Source organism: Pangasianodon hypophthalmus, chromosome 16, assembly GCF_027358585.1.
Source record: "Pangasianodon hypophthalmus isolate fPanHyp1 chromosome 16, fPanHyp1.pri, whole genome shotgun sequence".
NCBI lineage: Eukaryota > Metazoa > Chordata > Actinopteri > Siluriformes > Pangasiidae > Pangasianodon > Pangasianodon hypophthalmus.
In genome coordinates, this window is record NC_069725.1 from 2113743 (window position 1) to 2132009 (window position 18267).

Sequence of the window (18267 nt, forward strand, 5' to 3'; positions counted from 1 at the left end):
TTTTTTTTTTTGTTCCAAACAATGTTTTGTTTTCTTTTTGTATTTTAATTACATTTTAAAGATTGGGTATTTATTTATTTATTTATTTATTAGCACTGTAGTTATAAGTAGATAAATCATCAGCTTAACTTCTTTGGTATTATGAAAACACCATTATTTTATAGTTTATTACATTATTACAATATCATAGATTTGTGACTAAAAATGTACATTCTAGTATACTTCCTGAAAAAAATGAAACAAGATTCAGGTTTCATCCTGAGAGTTTTTTTATTTTGTATTTTTTTTCCGGTACCTGCATTTCTGAATGGATGCTGGAACCCCATCCTTGTATTTTGCATAGGTCTCTACTACTGTGTACGGACCAGTGCCCACATGGACAGGATAGAAAAGTCAGCTAATCACAAAAAAAAAACCAAAAAAACATGCAGAATAGTGAAAGGCACGATCACCATAGATATCAGATACATTATTCCTTTTTAATATATTCTATTTGTACTTTTTTTTGAAAGGGGGTGTATGTTTCGGAGAGGATACCCCCCGTGAAGGTAAACCCCTACATTTGAAAAAGCTGCCATAGTTTCAGGGCGCAAGAACCAAACAGAAGATTGCAGTCTCGCTGTTTGATGGTCCACCCCCTTAATTTTTCACAATATAATAAATCGTGAACATGAACAGTGAATAAAACGATTGCATCTAATCATAAGGAAAAATACAAGCACATTTATATATATATTTTTTTAGTTCATTAATCAGTTTGTTTGTTTTGTTTGTTTTTTTTTTCATTTACCCATCCTGTCTAGGTTCTCACATCACACCAGCTACACAATCAAATAAACCCCAAGCTGCCCTGAGGTGTAACACACTGCTCCCTATAGCCACACACATTTCATTAGTCATACACACACACAGGAGAAAAAAAACTACAATAATGAGAGTCATCAGGAAAGAGAGACAGAATGTGGTCGAGGGATGAAAATAGAAGGAAAATAAACAGTGATGGATGTTTGTAGAGGGTGGATGAGCTGTTAGCTCCCATTAAGTTTAATTGCTGTGTATGATGTAGCATCACCTCTGTATGGACTGGCACAGTAGGCGAGAAGCACCACATTGATAAAGGAGTCACTCATGGGAACACACCCAGGTAGCAAACTGACTTTTACCCAATGTCTATTTTGGGGTGGCTACGTTGGGCCTCCCTACAATGTTGCACTAAATGTTGGCAAAGGGAAAATTTTCCTAACAACCCTGCCAATACTGGTCTAGTGTTGCCCCAATGTTGGTCCAATGTTGGCCAAGGCACACTTTTATAACAACCCTGCCATCATTGGGCCAACACTGGCAAGGTGAATTAAAAGGTGGCTAAAAGTTGACCCTGGTGGCCCAGCACTGGCTCAATGGAGAAAGTCTCATTAGGCCAAAGTTGGCACCCAGTGTTGACCCAGAGGAATGGCTGACATTTGCTCAACTTTGGCCCAACTTTGGAAAATTGAGTTAAAGGTGACTGAAAGTCTGTCAACCATGTTGGGCCAACATCGTCCAACTCTGCCACTCAACACTGGGCCAACAAAATGGCCGTCATTGACCCAACATTGCCAAATGGATTTAAAGTTGACTGAAAGTCTGTCAACCCTGTCAACCAATGTTTGCCCAATGGACAAAATGACTTTGAGCCAAGCGTGGCACCCAACAATGACCCAATGTCAGGTTGCTACCTGGACAGGAAGTGCCCTAGTTTGATGAGATGTCCTAAGAGATCCACCTCTGACATTCATCCATCAAGAATAAAAATGATGTGCATATAATCCATTTGGAAATAGAGATAAATAAAATATAAGGGAAAAAATAGTGAAATCTGAATATGAATATATTAATATATTAGTTTTTGTTAAGAGATTTTCTTTGTGTTCCATCACTCTGACACTGCAGACGATCTGAGTGGTCAGGTTCTGACTAACTAGCCCATTACATGCAGGTATAACACAGTAAAAGAATCAGAAGTGGATTTTCAAGTACACCCTCATTTCCAAAAAAAAAAAAGAAGAAAAAAGAAAAAAGTAAACCCTCATTTCCAAAAATGCTGATCAACAAACAAACACCTTATGGGGCCTAAAACATTGGAGGGAAAAAAGAAAGAAAAAAGTAGGTTCGCTTCTGTGTTCAACTTTGCTTTGTAAAGATGTTTTCAATAAACGGTGACATCATTCAGATAAAACACACATCACTCAAACACTGTACTGTAAAGAGCTGTGCATTATATGTACATATATGTGAACATGAATAATTTAAAATAGTTTGTTTTCTAACTCATGCACATCAGCATCACCCTCTCATTCATATTGATGCTTGAAATAAAACAAATAAAATCGCACACAGCTAAAAAACCTCGATTCACCATAAAATGTAAGACAGTGCAAACGTACATCCAAGTCGAATTTTACAAACAGTCAAACATGTTCAGCACCATTGTTAATCTAATCAGCATCGATGATACGCACGTAAGCCAGAGCGCAACGCAGAGGATTCCACGGAGGAAAGTAACACTGACAAATGGACGAGGATGGATTCTACACACGGACACACGTGAGTGATGTGATGTCTAAATTTCAGTCTTCTGAGGATGTAAAAACACAACATCGAACCAGCTCTGACCAGTAGAACATTCATGATATTCTTGATGGAATAAAGGAATAGCTTGCAACATCAGTGGTGTCAGATGTTTGCTTTTACACGGCTAATGTAAGTAGCTAACAAGTAATGAAGGTCTATCTCAAGTATCCATTGTAGCGTAGCTGAAAGCTGTGACGTTATTGGGCGGCCATCTTGGATATCTGGAATCGCTTGTTATCATTCCACCTCAGTTTGAACTTGGACTTGTGGCGGAAATGTGGAACTTATATTCCTTTTTTTAAAACCCCATTTTCTTCCACTTTGGCCATTTTGCTGATTCTCGACCCCGAGCTAGCTCTCGCCTAACCAGAGAGGGTAAAGGCTAGCACCTGCTTCCTCCGAGATACATGAATCCACCACATCTTTTCAAGTTGCTATTCATGCTACATCACAGGGCAGATGAACACCTTCGGAGGAAAGCGCTATCTGCCCTCTTCCTCATCCTTCTCATCCGGAGAGCATGGCCAAATTTGCTCTCTTTGCTCCTGGCCATGGATGATAATAGGGTCGAGCGTGTGATCTCCCAACAATAGGGTGATTTCCAAAAACCTGTTAGCTATATTAAAGAACATGTCTTACCTAATCAGCTATATTAAAGTATCCTGTAAAAGTATCCTGTTTATTCAGGCCAGGTCGTCTCATTAATGTTCATCACTGGTCTCTCTTTGCTCACTGACAGATTTCTGAGAGTAACATGAATAATTCAGTCTAATGTCATGGTGTAATATGAGGACAGATGACTTTTGAGTGTCTACAACTATGATCACAGTGATTTTCTTTTAGCTAAGCTTTGGGTTTTAGATGCAGGTGTGACACTGAGCATGGAGAGGAAGGTCAAGGGTCTGAGACATCTTAAAAAGAACATGATCTTAAAAAGTGAACCTTAAAAAGAACATGATCTAAACTTAACGCAACAAAACACAATAAAGAGTCGCTTTCTACAGTATACCGTATCTTAAAGGGGATTGCTTCGCCACTTAGAGGTGTAACAGGCTTGCAACAGTTGAATGTTTCCTCAAATCACCGTCGTGACACCAGATTTGAGCTGAGGACTTGCATGATCAAGTTGCTGTGTCATTTATCATTTATTTGTTCTGTATCACCTCTAGGCAGCGATGCAATTCCTTTATCCTACACCTTCTATAAACCACCACACCCTGTAACCCACAGCAGCCTCACACTGGCTCTGAAAATGCTGCTGATGATGACAGCTTTACACTCCTCTTTCTGGGCTGGACATCCATTTAAGGTTTATTATGAACACTTGACCAGTAAGTGTGCAAATAAATGGACAAAATGCCTGAAACTGGGTGAGATTTGATAATTCGATATTCGCATTGTGTGACGAAAAAAACCCCAACTAACTAGCCCTAACTGCAAAGTAAAAAAGTAAACCTGTGTACGCTTTAATAAGTACACATAATCCGTATTATGAATATTACCAATGAAATTGATACTTTAAATTATATCATTTATAGGAAAAGAACCTACATTCATAAGGTTCTACTATATCTTTCCTTAGCTTGTTCAAAATCTCAGATGTAGCTTTCAACTTTCAATTGTTTATGGAATCGTTTTTTTTTCTATCTTGACTTAAAAAATTATTTGTTATTATGTTTTTTTTTTTTTTTTGCCATTGTGACTTCACGCACAATCTATGATTCAATTAGCTTAAATTTCGGCAGCTTGAGTTAGCAAATTAGCAACTACAAACTCAATTTTTTTTTTTTTTTTGAAATATACGTTGTCAAATGGATGCTCATAATATGGACTGACCTTATTTGTACCTAGATGTAACTTATTTGGTGCAACGGGCTAAAACAAATTGGTCTCAAGCTAGTTTTAGACTGCAATTTCTACAATTTTTAGACTGGATTTCAGTAGAGATTTTAATTAAAGATTTCTCACGCTGCCACAACTTTGTCATCGGACGTCTTTGGTCACAATGGCATGAAATCAGCTGCCAATAATGTGAACATGTCACAGGACCTCAACTAACAACCAAATAATTCCTTTACAATGTGCAATTTTTGTCTGTGCCAGTAAAATCGGGTCAAAACCCACTTTAGTCTAGAAGTATTTTGGAAAATTGAGACTGCAATAGTTACAACCTGTTGGTGTAATCAGCCACAGTGGCTTCTGTTTCTTAACCTTAACTTGACCCAAAATGTTTGAGGAGGCACCAAAGACAAAAGCACCAAAGCATTTTAAGGGAAAACCCCAACCCAGGATTTACTTAAATTAACATAGAAATGCAAGAAAATATCAACTCAAATGTAAATTCTCAATCCAGAGTAGGTTGGATTTTCCCTTTAAGGTGCTATGGTAATGCTGTGGGTTACGACACTTACTTATTTACACCCTTTTCAATTCTCCATCAACATCCAACACTCTTTAATCTGTTTTATCCTCACTTTCACCTTCATCTACCTACTTTGCCATTCTGTGTGTTGTTAAAGCCCTTTTCTCCGTATCAGAAACTAGAAGTTAGCACAGCGTATTTTCTCACTCTGATGTGATGTTTTAGTTTCGCAACACATGTTTTAGCCTCTACGGTATATTCGTTCCTTTTTTTTTTTTTAAAGCAATCACAAAAATTAAGAATGGAGAAAACTGGACTTTTCCAACACAAATAAAAGCAAATAAAGGATGAGAAGTTGGCCTCAGACCCTTGTTTGGTTTCTTCCTCGTGAGTGTACTGTCTCAATGCTGCTTCTTTCCTTGTTCTGACACACCAAATCTTTGCTAGTTTTTGATATTAGCCATTCTCACTTTCGTCTGCGTGTGAGATCGCTGAATGTAAATGGCATCTTTGAGACAAATGATGCAACTATTTAAAACAGAGCCATGCTAATCAAATGCTAATTGGAAAAACAAACGGTTCGACTATAACGGATGGGTTTTAAGCATTTAAGTTAATTAAAAATTCATTAAAAATACTCCTGCTCGTGAATGGAGTAACCTGAAAACGCTAACATAAAATGAGGGCTTTGGTGAAGGATGCTGAAGACATGGTACGGTGGATGATGTGGGATGATGGAGGTTGGTGAATGTGATGATGATGATGATGATGATGGGATCCGGGTGGATCAGTGGCAGAAGCTGCGCTGGCACGGTTGGTGCAGGAAGGAGTTGTTTGTGTGAGCCACGTGGCGTGGGATCTGCTGGCGGACGCGGTTTTGGCGCTGCATGCGACCGCGGCTCAGGTGACGACGCTCCACGCGAGCTTTGGCCCTCTGAACACGGCTCGCCTGAGTCACTTTGGCAAGAGGAACCGCCTGACACGCTGATCCTCGCACCAGCCGAGTGGGAACAGGGGCCGGGGTGGATTCAGACATCCTGCTGAGAAACCGAGAGAGAGACAGAGAGAGAGAGAGAGAGAGAGAGAGAGAGAGAGAGATCAGTTCTGTGTTCATGACCATGAGGTTGTGTTTGAATCCCAAGACAGTAAAAGAGAGGGAGGAGGAGCAATACAGGAAAAAAAAGAAGAGAAAATTATCAGAAATTAAAGAACACATGACTGCCAGCAAATATTAACCTCCACACTCAGCATAAAGAGCCAAAAGTCTGATTCCACGACCAAGAACTGGCTTTATTTCATCACTCATCAAAATCTAGAGCTACGTTCTGGATTACAGGAATTCTAAACTGATAATGTTTACAACAAACTTGTCAATTTATTAGTTTAATTTATTTTCTCTTTCTTTATTTTCCTCCTTTCTTTTGTTTTTTCCTTTCATCTTGTCTGCATTTATTTATTTGTTCATTTCTTTCTTTCTTTGATCTTTTCAGCATTTATTTATTTGTTTGCTTGTTGAATTGCTTGTTTTCCTTTGTTTGTTTGTTTCTTTCTTTCCTGAATTTATTTATTTGTTTGTCTTGTTTTTATTTATTTCCTGACCTTCACCTCCTTTCTTTCTTTCTTTCTTGCATCTATCTATCTATCTATCTATCTATCTATCTATCTGTTTTCTTTTCGTCAACACTTTTGTCCGTTTATCTTTCTTTCTCTCTGTGAATATTATTGGCACGTCTGCCCTGATTCTGTCACTCTTCACCTTCTTCTGCACTGTCTCTGTCTGTCTCTTTCTGTCCCTCACGTCTATCTCTCGTTTCCTGTTGACTTGCAGTCACACCTGTTGCTCATTACCACTTATTATTTACAACTTCCTGTTTCTCTCTCTCTCTCTCTCTCTCTCTCTGTGGTTTTAAAGTAAAGTATGTGTAGCTGATACAGTTCGGAGTCGTTGTTTTTTTCGTCTTCACCCTCGAGGATTGTGTGTCTCTGGTTTTGACCCCGTCTGGTATTTCTTGTTTGAGTGATTGGATTTTGCTGCTGTTTTTGTCCGTGTTTGTGTATTAACACTGAACTCATGCATTGCACTGTGCGCTTTGCTGCGTGTAAAGACAAATCCCCCATCAGCATCTCGTTATTACAAGAAAACATCTCATTATTACATGAAAAAAGCAACCTGTCATTATGAGAAAAACATCTCATTACTACATGAAAATATCTTGTTATTACAAGAATAGCATCTCATTACTACCAGAAGTCATCTCCTTGTTATTTTCAGAAAAACATCTCGCTAACACAAAAAAGATCTCATTATTACATGAAAAGCTACTTGTTACTACAACATATCATCTCGTTATTATGAGAAAAATGCCTTGTTATTATGAGAAAAACTCGTTGTTACGACAAAACATCTCACTATTTATCTTCTCTCTTTTTCTGTTTTGTACTTTTTCTTGCCTTCAATGAAAATTTCTTTCTTTTTACAAGAACAGTTCTTGGTACTATTTTGAACCAGATTGTGGGGATGAGACGACATTGAAGCGGATTGTATATGAGACGACATTGAAGCGGATTGTATATGAGATGACATTGAAGCGGACTGTATATGGGATCAAGTTGAAGCGGATTTTATATGGAATGACACTGAAGCAGATTGTATATGGAATGATGGTGAAGCAGATTGTATATGGAATGACGGTGAAGCGAATTGTATATGGGACGATGTTTAAGCGGATTGTATATGGGATGACGTTGAAGCGGATTGTATATGGGACGATGTTTAAGCAGATTGTATATGGGATGACGTTGAAGCGGATTGTATATGGGACGATGTTTAAGCAGATTGTATATGGGATGACGTTGAAGCGGATTGTATATGGGACGATGTTTAAGCAGATTGTATATGAGACGACATTGAAGCAGATTGTATATGGGACGATGTTTAAGCAGATTGTATATGCAATGATGCTGAAGTGGACTGTATATGGGACAACGGTGAAGCGGACTGTATATGGGATGATGTTTAAGAGGATTGTATATGGGATGATGCTGAAGTGGATTGTATATGGGACGACGGTGAAGAGGAGTGTATATGGGACGACGGTGAGGTGGATTGTATATGGGATGATGTTTAAGCAGATTGTATATGGGACGATGTTTAAGAGGAGTGTATATGGGATGACGTTGAAGTGGATTGTATATGGGATGACGGTGAAGCGGATTGTATATGGGACAATGTTTAAGAGGATTGTATTTGGGATGATGGTGAGGCGGATTGTATATGGGACGATGTTTAAGAGGACTGTATATGGGATGATGCTGAAGTGGATTGTATATGGGACGACGGTGAAGAGGAGTGTATATGGGATGATGTTTAAGCAGATTGTATATGGGACGACGGTGAGGTGGATTGTATATGGGATGATGTTTAAGCAGATTGTATATGGGACGATGTTTAAGAGGATTGTATATGGGATGACGTTGAAGTGGATTGTATATGGGATGATGCTGAAGTGGATTGTATATGGGACGATGTTTAAGCAGATTGTATATGGGATGACGGTGAAGCGGATTGTATATGGGATGACGGTGAGGCGGATTGTATATGGGACAATGTTTAAGAGGATTGTATATGGGATGATGTTTAAGAGGATTGTATTTGGGATGACGGTGAGGCGGATTGTATATGGGACGATGTTTAAGAGGATTGTATTTGGGATGATGGTGAGGCGGATTGTATATGGGACGATGTTTAAGAGGATTGTATATGGGATGATGGTGAGGCGGATTGTATATGGGACGATGTTTAAGAGGATTGTATATGGGATGACGGTGAGGCGGATTGTATATGGGAGGACATTGAAGCAGACTGTATATGGTACAATACTGAACCAGATTGTTTTTGGAATGACGCTGAAGCTTACCTCACGCTGTCGGCCATGTTGGCTGTACTCTGCTCCAGGTTGGATGAGGAGACATACACGGACATGCTAGGATGCTCGATGAGCAGGTCCTCCATGGGGCTGGCCTCAGCCGGCGCTCCCTCTGCAGTGAAACAGGGTGGAGGAGTGATGAACCAGCTCTCATCCAACCCACAGGGGGTGGGGACAGACGGCGCATTCGCTCCACCTGACCCAAGCGGGGAGGCAGAGTCAAGGGAAAGCGGGGAGCGAAGGGAACGAGACGAGGGAGGACATGCCGCCTGAGAGCGGCCTGCTCTAGTCCTGCGCCGTTTGCATGAGAAAGGGGCGGAGTCACCTGTATGAGAGGGAGGAGTGGCTATATCACATCCAGACTCCACCCTCTGACACTCACTATGTGGAAGAGACTGTGCTATCGATGGGACCTCCGCCCCGTCCTCAGCCAACGTGGTACAGTTGGTGTCACCTGATGGTGGGTTTGCAAGGGGGGCGGGATATAAAGGAAAGGGTGGAAAGATGGGAGAGCAGCAGGGTAACAACAGCAGATAAAGCCATGCAGGTAGGGGTTGCCGTAAAATGTCAACACACAAACAAACACACAGCAGTGGGAAGAACCGAGTCAAAATGGGGAGACGGGAGAAGGTTTAAAAAAGAAAAGAAAAAAGAAAAGAAAAAAAAAACAACATAAGACATAAAAATATTGTCATTAGTTTCATGAACAGTGTCTGTGATTGTTTCACAATAATATCAGGCCAAATGTTCTTTCTTTCTTTCTTTCTCTCTCTCTCTCTCTCCCATCCTGCCTAGCAGCCTTCTTTCTATTCATACACCCTTTATTTAGCTTTGACTTTCTTCTCTCTTTATCTTTCTTTTATCTCTTTCTTTCTGTCTTTCTTTACTTTCACACACCAATCCTCCCATCCTGCCTTCAATCTTTTTCTTTCTTTCTTTCATTCTTTCATTCTTTCTTTCTTTCCATACGCCCTTTATTTAGCTGTGACTTTCTTCTCTTTTTTCTTTCTTTTATCTCTCTCTGTCTGTCTTTACTTTCACTCACCCACCCATTCATACATATATCCTGCCTTGCAGACAGTGGACTGACTGAAGACCAAACAATATGGCGGCTCAGTCATGATCTCGATCAACATCCCACTGTGGACGTGTCCCAAACCAAACACTCTATTCACCATATCATTGATGGAATGAAACAATGCACTAAATAGTGAATATGCTGAGGTTTTGGACACATTATTACTTTAATATTTAATGCAACTACCCATGATCCTCCTACTCACCGGGTACGCTGACCAGAAGCCATCCGTCATCGTCCACCTCGGTCACGCAGGGCTTGGGTCCATTGAGCTCGGCAGAGACGTCCTCCACTGCGCCGAACAGCAGGTTGCTAAGTCGCTGGAACATGGTCGCCTTGGAGGTCAAAGGGCAGATTGTGTAGGTATCCTGAGGGAGAGCTGCCTTGGAATTTGTCTTGGAAAAGACACTGGATCTACAGTTGGTAATGCTGATGGTCTTCTGTGGCAGGTTGTGAAGGACCAGCACAGGGTCAAGCTTGTCAAGCCCTTGTTGGTGGAAGAAAGCTTGGAAGAGTTGATTAACTCTCGAAGTGCAAATTTATGGTCTTTCTATTATTGCAAAGGCCTGCAGGAGACAAAGAGGAGAAAACAGGAGAAATATGTTAACATAGGAAGGAAATTGTCTAACAAAAATGACAAAATATGAATTTCAGTGTCAAATTAGTTCATCTCAAATTAGCAATGCATCACTGTTTCTGAAAACCCATCATAGAGAAGAATCCAGAGGAAAGTTTTTTTTTGTTTAAATGTTTCTATTTAAATTCTCGGAAGATTTGATAGTGATTCTTATTTGGAGGAAACTACAACCTTTCTGGGAAGGTAAAAACCCTTATTGATACAAATAACGAACCTTCTTAAGGATCCCTTAAGAACCCTTTTTCTAAGAGTGTACAATTGTAAAAAGTAATTCTAGCATTCGTTGTTTGATGTGATGAAGTGGAGTTACTGTTACCACCCCAAAGTTGATTATTTTCCTTTAACAACACATCCATGAGTGTTCTTTTCCTCTTATACCACAACAATTTATTTATACAAATTTTATTCATTAAAGAAAATCATGCTTTTAATCCATTCATAGCCATTCATTTAATTTACAAGTTAGACCATGTATGTTTGTCACCTAGCGTACTCGTCAAGTATCATATATACAAATGCTACCATATGAAAAGTACATTAATGTACTTCTCCTCAAATATTCTTAGAGGAGAATAATAATCCGAAACAATCCATTGCAAATAATATGCAACTTATTTGACCTCCTTTGGGCTGTTGTGACTAAAAAATAGTCCAGATGCTGGGTGAATAGAGCAGGCATTTTTCTTATAATGTTCACTAACGTTCCCCACAGGTTACCTGTGGAAAAAGAAACCAGACAGTCAGGAGATGTTTCCTGAGAGGAAGTGACTCAGAGAGTCCAGATGGTGGAGCTAGATCAAGCAAAATGACTGAACTTTATAAATAATTTAGCAGAAAAGCACATATACATGTCAGGTTCTGCACTGGGGCCGTCAGATGTTCACTCACAAAAGCATCTACCAGATCAATAGATGTAAATATTTTTCAACCCACACACAAATTCCAGACACACCCTGACAAATTTGCATCAGCATGACCGTGCACAATGTATGTGCCTTATCTCTTACAGTCTGACGTCTGATGGGGCTTCAGATCTAATTTCATTTCATCTATGAAGTTGATGTTATCAGGATATATTTAATATGTGAATGTTTAGTGAATTAAATATGCAAAGGAAGCAGGGACCTAAATGAGGCACATTTGCAAGATAAAATGAGAGATAACAGAGGGTGGAGAGTGCTACTTCCTGATTAAAAGGCTAACAGGATACATGAGGACAGAAAAATGTCTTCTGCATGACAGCCATGACTCATGCTGCATTTACACTAATGCAGCTGTACACACAAATCTAGAACCATTAATGGTTCTTTGGTCTGACAGAACCCTTAAAAGTTCTTTATAAATCTCTACAACAGAGTGTTTCTCTATTAGATACAGTTTCAGGAAGCTGAAAAGCCTTGAACCTTCTGAAGAACCCTTAAAGGAAAAATGTAATAGTTGGCAAATTGCTGTGGTGGAAGAGGAATAAAGCATGTCATGTTGTGCTGTAATAGGAAAATAATCAACAATGGAGTGGTGTGATGAAGCGGAGTTACTGTTACCACCCCAGAGTTAATTATTTTCCTATAACCGCATGTCCTGAAGTGTTTTTTTTTCCTCATACCGCAGCAATATGTCAACAATTACATATTGCTATTTATTAAAGAATAGTTTCTATCCTTTTATAGTTACATTTTAATGTTGTGGAATGCTATCTCACTGACGTTATAGCAGCTATAAACAGTCGTTCCCTCACCAGCCTCTCCTTTTTCTTTCTCTTGTAGTTATCAACTACAATCAACGCTACAGTCGTAAAAGAGCACGTCATAGATCTAATTCACTGACCACACCATTCCCAAAGCCCCGCCCATAAAATTCCACATGGTTCATTTAGTAAAAAAAAATGTCCAGGTGCGGCTGGAATTGGTTTTGTTTGCTGTCCTTTGTTTTAATCTCTTATCCAGAATTTATACTCTACACTATATAATTTTACTTAAACCCTAAGTAGTGCACTTATGTAGGGAGTAGGGAGCTGACATGGCTCCTTATTTCTGAGTTACACTAGTTTATTAACCCTATTATTCCCATATAATGCATTACATGGAGCTAAATCCAAAATGGCTCCTGAACGAACATACACTAGATTCTAGTTTATTAGTTACTAGATTACTACACGTGTAGACACTTATTATGTTATAGCCTACACAGTGCACTTACATAGAAAGCTCGCTAATGGACATACAGTACACTATTATTTTGTACCCTACATAGTGCATTTATATAGGCAGGAGGGAGCTAAATCCAAAATGGCTCTCTGTTGGACATACACTGAGTTTCTAGTTTATTAGTTACTATCTCAGTACACCTGCTGTGCTGGAAACTCAGTGTACAGTACACTGTATACATATATATATATATATATATATATATATATATATATGGAGTAACGAGCTGAATTCCAAATTTCAACCCTTTAAACATATAGAGCACTACATATGGTTTGAATTACCCTACGCCCGTGGTTCTTAAAATGGGGTCCGGGGATCCCCGGGGTCTGTGAAGAGCATCACCAATTTCATTACAGTGGTGGAAACCACAACCCATTTTATTAATGCCAGAGGACCTAATTATTTTGTAATAGTTTTTTGTAAAATCAATCTGTACTGAGACGGTCCATGCGTGGTTGTTTTTTCTTTCTTTTTTTTTTTTTGGTTGGTTGTTTCCTTCTTCTTCTTTTATTTATTTACTTTTTATTTCTTAAAGTTAAAAGGGCCCTGACTGTAAAAAAAAAAAAAAAAAAAAAAAAAGTTTGAAAACCCCATTCCCTTATACTTTGTTCACTTTATAAATGACATCCTATTGGACATACAGTGCACTACACATCTTGTCCACAATATTTTCAACCCTAGGAAATAGGGAACAAGATCCCAAATCCCTTCAAATTAAACATATAGTGCACTACATGTGGTTGGAATCAATAAATTCACACCTTATATAGCATGTACTTGTTTTATGCTGCTATGGCATCACTATGTCTGAGGTTTAACTGTACGGAAAAGAAAATTAAGAATTTAAAATCTAAGTGTAAAATGTTAGTGGATATGTGAGAGAAAGTTTAAATAAGCTACTCAATTTATTTTTTAAAATAGTAATAAAACAGTTACATTTGGTATTTTTAAGACAAGATAACATAAGTGTTATTGATCTGAAAGGAAATTTTTGTGCCAACTTGCTATAGACGATACAAATAACAAAGAATAGATAAACCTATAATAGATTTGCACCTATAATGTGCAAATATAATCGCATTATTATGCTGTTAAAATGTAAACATTTAAATCAAATGTCTAAATTGTCTTTTTTTTGGTCAATGATGGCAGTTTTGTAGTTCTGTAATCTTGTACTTTTTGTTAATATTCTGTTCTGTGTATATTTTGTCCTTAAAATCCTGAAAATAAAGGAACTTTTCATAAGCAATACTGTATTACATCAATCCAAAAGCTTGGCCCAAGCAGCCATTTGGGATGCAGCCAAAAGCATCCATGTGGGCGGGGCTTTGCGGGGCGGCGCAAAGTGTTGACGTCATTGGCGCAGTTAGCTCCGCCTTCCGGAGGCTAGAGGACGGAAAAATACCCAGGACAAAAAGAGAGACAGAGAGAGAGAGAGAGAGAGAGAGAGAGAAAAAAAGGGACGCTTTTTGGGACAAAAGCGGTGCGAAACATTCATCACTTGGCATGATAGGAAGAAAAGTCACTTTTTAGGTTGCAGTAGACGATTTTTTATGGACAGAGAGAGAAAGAGAGAGAGAAAATACTGAAAGCGGAAAACACTTCCAGCGGCAGCACCAGTGTTTACATTTCTGGAGGAAACAAACAGGATATAGATGGATAGAGGGATAGAGGGATACAGCCTCGAAAAGATGAATGCGTATTTAATGTTTCAGTATGTGCAATGTGACATGGCTGGACTTTCTTTGGAGCTAAAAGGCTCAATAATAGCTGGGATAAACCCTATTACAGCTGACCTGTAATCCACACACACACACACACACACACACACGTTCAAATTACACTAGCAGACAGGTCACACAGCTCTACATACAGATATATAGGTATATAAATAGATATGTGTGTGTGATATGTATATAGATATATGTGTGTGTGTGTGTGTGTGATGTGTGTATATGTGTGTGTGTGTCGAGGTGCCTGAGCATAAATGTTGCTCATCACACTGAAAAGAAAAGAATGATCCCTGCATATGAGGTTGATTAAATCCAGAATCTGAGCTGGTTTCCTGTAGAGAAGGTGCAGGAGGTGTTAGAGAGGACAGCTGATAGGAGATCAGGTCATTAGAAGGCAATACAGCAGCGCTATAAAAGGCATATCGACGCCTAATGATCACCAGCAGATGATGTATCCATGTATGGCAAAATATTTTAACACTTTCGGGATCAACACACACATTTTCAAGCCACAATGCTTCATTCTGATCTGTGCATATTATATATGAGGTCAGGATGTAATGAGGAAAAAAATACAGACGACGAGACAAGATTCACAACAACAACAAAAAAAAAGGAGAAAAACATCTCACCTGCCTTTGCTGGAGCACCGAAAAAACGTGTAAACGTGTGAAGGAAGCAGTAAAAAACTCGAGAAAAGCCTTAAAGCCCAGCTTCAGGAGCGTCTCTGTGAGGTAGTGTTAATGCACCAGGATTATATTAACATGAAAATAATTATAATAACAACAACAATAATAATAAAAAGGCTTTCTTCTTGGAAGAAACGTTAAAACTACACGACGGCTAGCTGTGCAGTCTTTATCCGTGTGTTCTTCTGTGGTTGTTTTTTTTATCCTGTTTTTGTTGCATTGATATATTCGTCTTGTTTTGTCCTGGCTGTTATTGCTTCGCCCAGCTGATCCGCGGATCACAGCGTAGAAGCTCAGAACAGCTGATCGTGACGTAACGAAGCGCGAGGCCACGCCCCCGACTCCGCCCACAACGTGTCCCTGAGCCAATCACGATGTTACACAAGGTTCCAACGAGGCTCGTGCACAATAACAGAGGAGACGGAGGGGGAGGGGGAGGGGGATCTCAGCAACCTGCCTCTGTTTATAGTGATGTGTTATATTTAAAGAAGGAATTTAAACTGATATAAAGTTTTATCAGTATTATTGTTATTATTACTATTAGTAGTAGTAGTTTTATAGAAGTATAATTGTATACACTCAGCAGCCACTTTAATAGGAACAGCTGCTCATTCATGCGAATATCCAATTAGCCAATCATGTGTCAGCATCACAATGCATAAAATTATAATGACAGGCCAATAGCTTCAGTGAATGAAACATCAAAATGGGGAAAATAAAAATCTCAGTGATCTTAAATGGAGCATGTTTGTTGGTGCCGGATGAGCTGGTTGTATTTATTTATTTATTTATTTATTTCAGAAACTGCTGATCTCCTGGGATTTTCACCCACAGCGGTCTCTAGAGATTACACAGAATGGTGCGAAAAACAAAAAACATCTAATCTGCGGGTGGAAACACCTTGCTGATGAGAGAGGTCAGAGGAGAACAGGCAGACTGATTTGAGTTGACAGGAAGGCTAAATGTAATAAGCACTCTTTACAACCGTGGTGAGCAGAAAAGCATCTCAGAACACATGACGTGGCAATCCTCGAGGCGGATGAGCTTCAACAGTCGAAGACCACATCGAGTTCCTCTCCTGTCAGCCAAGAACAGGAATCTGTGGACACAGAAGATTTGGAAAAAGACCAGGCGATGATTTTCCCGTCTTCAGCGGTTGTTGCATAAGCATAAGCATACTTATTAACTTCATGAGAGAGAAAAAAGAGAGGCTGGTGAGGAAACAACTGTTTATAACTGCAAGAACGTTGGTAAGAACAGGAACTAACTCGTCTCACGGGTGTTCCACAACACTAAATGTAACTATAAACAGATAAAAAAAGTATGACGTGTCATTCTAGCAAGTCTCTGTGTTATAAGGTCATACTACATACTAAGCATACGACACACTAATAATGTGTTAATTAAATATTCATATAATTTACACTAATAATTCCACAGATACACACGTACATTACTGAATTAAAGTATGCTAATGGCCACAAGAGAGTAATTTATTAGCAATGATCGACATTTTCCCCCTCTGGTTTTTCTTAAACAGCAGGAAGTCATTCATAAATTCACTCTTTTATTTTACACTGTAAGTTCATTTGGCATAAAAATGACTCTACGGACAATACACTGGTGTAATCCAACGTCAGCACAGTTGTAGCCCATTTCACTAAAGATATTTTTTCCCCCAAAAGTTAGCATATTGAATTGTTTGTCACATTGTATTATTGACTGAGTATTGAACTTTGAATACTTTGCACAGCACTACACTACACTACATGTGTTTCTTCCTAACCTTTATAAGCTTTACATTTATCAGCATGTTCTTATCATAGTTTCTGTATTTAATGATAGTCAGAATATACAGTATATAACATTATTTTGCATCGTATATGTATATTGATCTGCACTGAACTGAAATAAAGAAATGAAATATGATAGATTTCGGATGGCAATATATTTAAAAAAAAAATCATGGCACCAAAACTTCGAGGTCATATTCTTCCTTATTAACATCATACGTAAGGCAATAGTGTAAGGTGTTTTTATACAATATTGTTTAGTTATTAGCATTATGATACTGTTTCTGCAGTGTTAGTACAAATAATTCAATTCAATTTTGTTCATCTAGTGTTTTTTAACAATAGACACTGTCACAGAACAGCACGGAAGAGGGATAGAAATATATAATAATAATGAAAAAAGGAAAATTTCCAACAAAACAAATGACCATATATTTCTTCTTCAGCTTTCCTGGTCCTGGTCTGTTGCAGTAGCTCTGTGTGAGTCCTGTCTCTTTAAACAGTGTTTGTAAATATTGTTTGTTCCCGCCCCCTTTTCCCTTAATGTAGGAGGGGCTTCAAGTTCCACAGCAGTGTTTCAGCCAATCACAGACCCTGGTATGAATGCAGCACTTCACCAGCCAATAGGATTACAGACATTTGAAAGCCCTTGACTGCTGACTTTGTTTCCTAGGCTTTTTTTTTTTTTTTTTTTTTGAAAACAGCTGTCTATCCTGAGAACTAAAGTGTTTAGTGTGTTACTCTGACACCTACAGAGAAATTATTACATACAAATGTCTAACTGAACTTTTTTTCTCTTTTCTTTCTTTCTTTTTTTTTTTTTTTGTTAGGAAAGACTAATAACATTTCACTAAAGTAATATTTATTATGTTAGAGCAATGGTTCAGAAGAAATCCTGGTATAAAAGGATTAGCATTCAATAATCAAAAAGTCAAATAAAAATTGAATCTTAAATATAATATTATAGATTAATTTCACAAAATAATGTATATAAAAATACTATATTTATTATACTACTATAAATATATACGTTTTGTTGTCTCTTTACTAAGAGATAATAAATAAGTACACATAAATATATAATATATAAAAATAGAACATTAAATACAATATTACACAGATTAATTAAAATAAAAAGTAAAAAATTTGATTACAGACAATTCAGCACTAGCACTTAATTTAACACGAGGTCATATAAAACTTATTATATATATAATTTTATACATATAAAA

At 38.3% G+C, this 18267-nt stretch overlaps 1 protein-coding gene and 1 long non-coding RNA gene across 4 annotated transcripts; one reads left to right on the plus strand and one right to left on the minus strand.

Annotated features, from left to right (window-relative positions):
- Positions 1-251: 251 nt before the first annotated feature.
- On the minus strand, positions 252-15527 carry LOC113545543 (tumor protein p53-inducible nuclear protein 2). 3 transcript variants are annotated; one of them, XM_026944935.3, is made up of 4 exons: positions 15186-15527; positions 10182-10542; positions 8890-9352; positions 252-6009 (listed from the first exon to the last, which is right to left on the minus strand). In XM_026944935.3, exons 2-4 carry the CDS (start codon positions 10303-10305, stop codon positions 5760-5762), a joined length of 837 nt encoding a protein of 278 aa, XP_026800736.1. In that variant the 5' UTR covers positions 10306-10542; positions 15186-15527; the 3' UTR covers positions 252-5759. The 3 variants fall into 3 exon arrangements, with proteins under 3 accessions (XP_026800736.1, XP_026800735.1, XP_026800737.1); XM_026944934.3 differs by having other exon boundaries at positions 252-6012; positions 15186-15524; XM_026944936.3 differs by having other exon boundaries at positions 252-6012; positions 8890-9010; positions 15186-15519.
- Positions 15492-17171, plus strand: LOC128320589 (uncharacterized). Its single transcript, XR_008304145.1, has 2 exons — positions 15492-15628; positions 16044-17171. It is a non-coding gene; the product is annotated as an uncharacterized LOC128320589 (long non-coding RNA).
- The last annotated feature ends 1096 nt before the right edge of the window (positions 17172-18267 follow it).